At 44.2% G+C, this 6,005-nt stretch overlaps 1 protein-coding gene across 1 annotated transcript; it reads left to right on the top strand.

The window, feature by feature from the left end:
* The first annotated feature begins 296 nt into the window (after window positions 1-296).
* On the top strand, window positions 297-5,402 carry amer2 (APC membrane recruitment protein 2). Its single transcript, XM_061921985.1, has one exon. The coding sequence runs from the start codon at window positions 448-450 to the stop codon at window positions 2,434-2,436; it is 1,989 nt and encodes a 662-aa protein (XP_061777969.1). The 5' UTR covers window positions 297-447; the 3' UTR covers window positions 2,437-5,402.
* Window positions 5,403-6,005: the final 603 nt, after the last annotated feature.

The following is a 6,005-nucleotide window of genomic DNA, read 5'->3' as shown; positions in this document are numbered from 1 at the left end:
TTATATATATATATTATAGTATTATATTATCCTCATTAGGGTCGCAGGTAAAGTGGAGCATACCTTAAATTCATATTTTCAAGACTTATCATCTAATTAATGTTTTATTTAAAAAAAATAAAAAAAAGCAACTGTGCGCTGGTGACTAGGAGTGAATGGGGGGGGAGGGAGTGGAGGACACACACTGGCACCCCGCCAACGTTGAGAAAGCTGCTTAGCCCACCCAGTTGCCATGGATACAGTGAGGAGTTGAGAGAGAGAGGGAGGGGAGAGAGAGAGAGAAAAGCAGCAGGCAGGCGATAAAGGCAGCCAGAGTGGGAGTGAAAGAGCTGTGGGAAGCAGAGTGGACAGGGAGAGAGAGTGGATGTCCAGCCAGAGAGAACCAGGAGGAAGCAGTTAAAGTGCTAGCAGGAGATCACAGAATTGGAAGCCTTAGATTGCTACACAATGGAGGTGCATACAGAGTGTGCAGACCCTCCCGCAGCCCCTCAATGTGACCCCCAGCCCACTGGGAAGATCAACAAAGCTGCTATGAAGCTCTTCGGAAAGCGACGGACTGGCTCTGGAATGGCCAGCTTCTTCTCCTTCAGGAACAAAGGAGCCACGCTGAGTGGGACAAATGGGAATTCTGACACCGGGAATCCGGCGAATGGGAATGGTTCAATGTCATCCGTCGAGCTGGTGAGGAGCAAAACGCATGATGGTCTCACTGGGTCCAACAATGACACTGATGCACAGAGAGGGGAGGGGCTGGAGGTAGGGACTATGAGGTCGCTCAGTAAATCGCTAAGTTTCTTCTCTCTGCTACGCCGTGGTAGTTTTAGGTCAAGTGAAAATGGTAGCGGACTTGTGCGGAGAGGGAAGGGCTTGAAGGGCTTTTTCAGCAGCATGCGATGGCGACGTAAGGACAAAACAAACGAGGGAGACGGGGAAGAGTTAGAAAGCCAGAAGGACAGGGATGTTGCTGTCCCTGAAAGGGCAAAGGATGTCACCCTCACCCTTGAACCGACACCGCATCATCCCATAGAGGATCATGGGAAGACAGAGGCAGAATGTAACCCCCAAGCAGCCAAGGCTCACATTACCAGTGTTTCTCTGACGCCCATACACTGTGAGCCAGGCCCATCTGGTGAGCCAGAATCCCCCTCTCATTACAAACCCACTGACTCGCCTTTGCATCCAACTACCAGCGATGCAAAAGCCTCCATTTCTAGCCTCACCCCCTCCCTCGCCACGCCCCCCTTGGAGCGTTGCAGTGCAGGTGACCCACCATCCGAACCCTCAGTGGACCGCCTGTGCTCGCATCTCTTCAACGACGTCACATCCCTCAAGAGCTTTGATTCACTCACCGGCTGCGGGGACATCATTGCTGATGCAGATGAGGAGACGGTGGGTAATGGGGGAAGTGGTACCAGTAGCAGCAGCAGCGGGGGCGGCGGTGGTGGGGAAGGGGGAGCTGGTGCGGTTAGGCCACGGGGTGTCACCTGCGCCGCCACTCTCTGCTCCCCATCAAAGGCCTCTATACCGTCTCAGTTGACTCAACCAATATTTACTGCATCTTCTTGCCAAGTGTCGGCTTCTCTTCCTGCCCGTGCCCGGGTCACATCCCCTCCTCAGCCACCCCCAGTGGGCAGTGGAGTGGTGGCCTATATGGGTGGCGGGGAGGAAATGGCAAGTCCAGAGGGAGTGGATGATGCAGACATGCAGGGGCTATGGCATATGTTGCCTTCCAACGGAGACAACTCCCCTGCTCTTTCCCGATTTCACCAACCCTCTTCCATCACCTCCACTTACCCCCTGCACAACCTTGACGCAATCAACAGCCATCAACCATCAGCCAAGCTACCCCAAGTGAAGTCTTTGGGTCTCAGTAAGATTCCTGTGGTTGGTGGAGCAGGAAGTCGGGCGACAAAACCCTACCTACCTCACAGCCGCAATCCAGCATCACCTGGGGAAAAAGAGCCACTCAGTGATGAAGGTTACTGGGATACACCATCAGCAACGCCCACAGCAACACCTGATGAAAGCGGGCTACAACACAAACACAAGATGTCCCGCGACAGCTGCTCTGGAGACCACCTGTACGACCTCTATAACGAGGGTGATGACGACCAAAACAGTTCTTCCTCCCTGTCAACCGAATACAAACTCAGTCCACCGTCTTCTTCATCCTCCTCTTCCTTCCGGTCCATGAAAGGCAGCACCAGTCTTCCCCGGGAGTCCAAAATCCCAGTAAGCGCCAGACAAACAACACCCCCACACTCTGCGAGCCAATCAGCGCTGTCGTCTGTCCTGGAGGTTGAATCCTCGCCGCCAAAGACCCAGGCACCCCCTCCCGCTCGCACCAGAATCCCAGTATCCAAGGTACCCGTGCGTCGCTCCGGAAACAAACCTAGCGCCACAAGCAGACTTCCCACTATTGCCTCTAAGAAGTAATTTCAACTGAACTCGAGAGGCTCACCCTTCCGTGCTGAGCCAAAGGTTTTTTTCCTAGCCAAGAAAAATGTTGCGCTGTGGAGTTAACAGCCTACAAATTCCTTTCAAATCTTAAAAGCACCCGTTTCAAAAAGGCCAGAACAACGCAGGCTTGTTCACCTGGGAGAAGTCGCAAAGAGACACCAACAAAACTTGGATTACTTTGAAAGCTGACCCTGACAATCCATGAACTCTGAGAAGGTCATCTTGCAACTACCTGGGAAAACTGCAAGTCTCAGGGTCTGATTTGAAAGCAAACATAACCACAGCTGCTCTTTAAAAATACTTCATGAAATGATCAGTTTGAAACAGAATGATCTTTGAATAATTTGATTTCAGAGCCAAAGTGTCATTACTTAAATACTGTATTGACCTGAATCTAAGACAGTATTTCAGAGTGAAAAAAGGAGAACTTTTCAAAGAGCAGATCTGAGCTGACCTCGTCCTTTGGAGAGTGGTAACTTTTCATAAAATTGGGTACCTAATTTGGCACTCTTACAGGTAATAACCGAAGTCCATCGGTACGACGTAAAAGTAAACGGTGCTATTTTTGATACCGGATTCGGCACCTTCTTAAGCACTTGGCCGAGAAACAAGCATTCAAGCACTTAGAGCGGACTCGAGGTAATATTACAATTTTCTATGTCAACAAAGCAAGAGGGAGGCATTCAAAAGTACAGTAAAGCTCCACTTTTCCAAATGCTCTAGCTTGATGCTAATTTACATTGAATTTGCTGCTGATTAGTATTAGCAATTTTACAATGTGCTTTCGACACCTACAAATATGGTAATGAAAACTACAACTAAGATGCACAATGTAATACATTTTTAAAACGTTGTAGGGCTCAACAAAATACTAAACTGGCACATTCAACTCAATGGCAAAGACTACTTCCTGACTATACCCTACTGCCATCTAAGGTCTTGGAATTGCAACTGCATGCAAAGTCTACTATATAACCCTTGCAAATGAGACACAGACATAGAACAAAACAGGATAACAACTAGACAGCACAGTTTGGTGTTAAATGTTGACGAAAAACCTTTTATATTTTTCTAAACAATTAATATTTATTAACACATTTCAACACAGGTACCAAAAACTGGCACCATTTTGTATCGATTCTGAAGGTCCGGGAATTGGTACCGTATCAATTGAAATATGAAAGTACCCATCCCTAATTTTAGACAATGACGAGCAGTGTAGCACAGTTGACCCTTTACACGAAAACATGTGTAGATAAATAGTAGTAATTGTTCATTAATGGTGACTTTTACACTTGCACAGATCAGCATGTCTAATAACGGTCGTCTTATGTTTAGGTCAAAACGGTAAAAGAAGAAGAAAAAGAAGCCATTTAAAAAATGGTTTTATTATGGATTTGACTAAACATCTGCATCTCTTAGGGACTTGGCATGAACTTTCAATTGCGGATGGCCGTACTTTGATTTCTGCACTCCCACAAAACCAAATGCATTATGGGGGGTTTCTTCAATCTCTGGGATTTATGACTTACACCGGTGGGAATGTCAACATTGATGATATTGTAACCACACGCTAACACGACAGGCACTCCCTTCTGCATGCAGGGCTTACACATGCAAGGCACAAAGGTCAGGGAACTCACTCTTCAAAAATGTTTTCTAGCTCCACTGAATGACTTTTGCAAAAAAACAAAACAAAACAATACTTCTATATGTAGTGCTTTTTTAAATATCCTATCTGCACAGATTTAAAACTGGGACTACTCCAGCTTTCTAATATAATTTCTGCTAACATACTGTAGATATGAATGGTTTACAGGGTGGGATCTTTTCTTCCTGAATATTTTTTTACATAGGCTGTGACCCCAAAATAGCAACTATTACTATTGTTGGACCAAAAAGCCATGATGTGTTGCTGGAAAGGTAAACACTGTAGAACCCAAGGAGCTATTCCAGGTGTGTGTAAAACTGAATGTAGCTTGACATTGCTGTAGATCAATCAGATTATATATTTTGTGCATCCGCAGACTTTTTTCTTCAGTCTCTTTTTTTTATAGGATCAGGACAAACGACTGTATAACTTTTAGCCCCGCTCCCCTAAAACAACTTTTTGCAATTTAATAGCATTTTGGTTCCTCTGCCCTCGGTTTTTGAAATGCAAAGTCATTTTCTTTGCTCCAAGGGGTCATAATAACCATTCCATTTCACTTAAAAGTGTAAATATTGATCCACTCCAGGTTTGCATACCCTTTACCTCCTTGACTGTAAACAAGTACCTTGGTTTTACACCATTTCAAGGAGGTCAATAAGGAAACAAACATTATTTGTCTTGTTTATTTGTTTAGTATGAAAGCCCTTTCACTCTGCTTTTAGTGGGTTTTTTCAGCGATGTTAGGAAAGGACTTCACTTTACAGTTTTTCTACTCAAAAATTTGGCTATTCCACCACAAAGGCCACAGAGAAAAATGAGAATTTTTTTTTTTTACTTGGTACCACCTTAAGAAATATGTATATTTTGCTTAATAAGTGTCCCCACATTTACAAGTGATTTTTAATTCATTAATAATGAAAATATTTTAAATAAATCCATACATTTTAACAATTATTTTATTCATACAGCACGTCATTGATATAGTTGTGATTTTATTTTAAATAAACAATGTCAAATGATGGTGGTTATTTTTTAGTAGCATTTGATGGGGCCCACCTAGCACAGTTTAAAAATATTCACTCATGTTGTTATTCGTCACATCCTGGTATCACCTGATTTTTTGGTTTCCACAAAATATGACTTGTTCTGTGAATTGATCAATTGTTCTGCCCTTATCGCCTACAAATATGTAATGCTGCAATGCAAAAGCACAGTTTTCTTTTTCATTTGTTTGCTGTGAAGTCTCGCCACTTTTCATATTTAATGAATAAACATGTTTGCTAACTTCTAATGCATGATTTTTTCTGCTCTTTAAACCGTCAGCTTTTGTTGACTGTCTTCAGTATGACATTGTTATGACATTGTTATGACATCGCACTTATGGAGAAATCCCAGCTTAGCTTTTTGAGCAATAGGTCAAGTATACTTATTGATCCCCTGACTAAAAGTCTGACATATGGCACCAGCTGATTGATGGAATGATCAATGGTATTGTTGCAAGTTTCTGTTGTGGTGTCGGTGCAGGATGAGGCAGAATTGGTGCAGTGCAAATCCCTTTTGTAATGGTGCAGCAATCCCTCCTTCCTCCCCTCTCTGTTCAGTTTCGGCAAACTGAGGTTTATGTAAAAACCTTACGTAAGACCATCACTTGTACCAGCCCATCACATCAAAGCTGGAGTGATGGGAAATGCGTGCTGCAGGTTTGCACATGAGCATCCTCATGTGCTTCTAAGTGTTTGTCATTGTGTTTGTGCTCGGAACCTTCTGTTGTTGGTGCACGACAGGTGGCCTTGGTGTTGACAGCAAAGCGGTTTTGCAAATGACTGAAGTGGACAATAAGGGTGGGAGGCAATAAAATAAAGTTGGTTCAAGTGTCTATTTGTAGGTCTGAGTA

The sequence above is a fragment of the Nerophis ophidion genome, linkage group LG15 (assembly GCF_033978795.1).
Source record: "Nerophis ophidion isolate RoL-2023_Sa linkage group LG15, RoL_Noph_v1.0, whole genome shotgun sequence".
NCBI classification, from domain to species: Eukaryota; Metazoa; Chordata; class Actinopteri; order Syngnathiformes; family Syngnathidae; genus Nerophis; species Nerophis ophidion.
Note: the sequence above shows the minus strand (reverse complement) of the source record. Positions and strands in the feature narration are given on the sequence as shown.

Coding starts and splice junctions, on each gene's coding strand:
- amer2 (XM_061921985.1), top strand. CDS start 448: ATGGAGGTGCATACAGAGTGTGCAGACCCTCCCGCAGCCCCTCAATGT.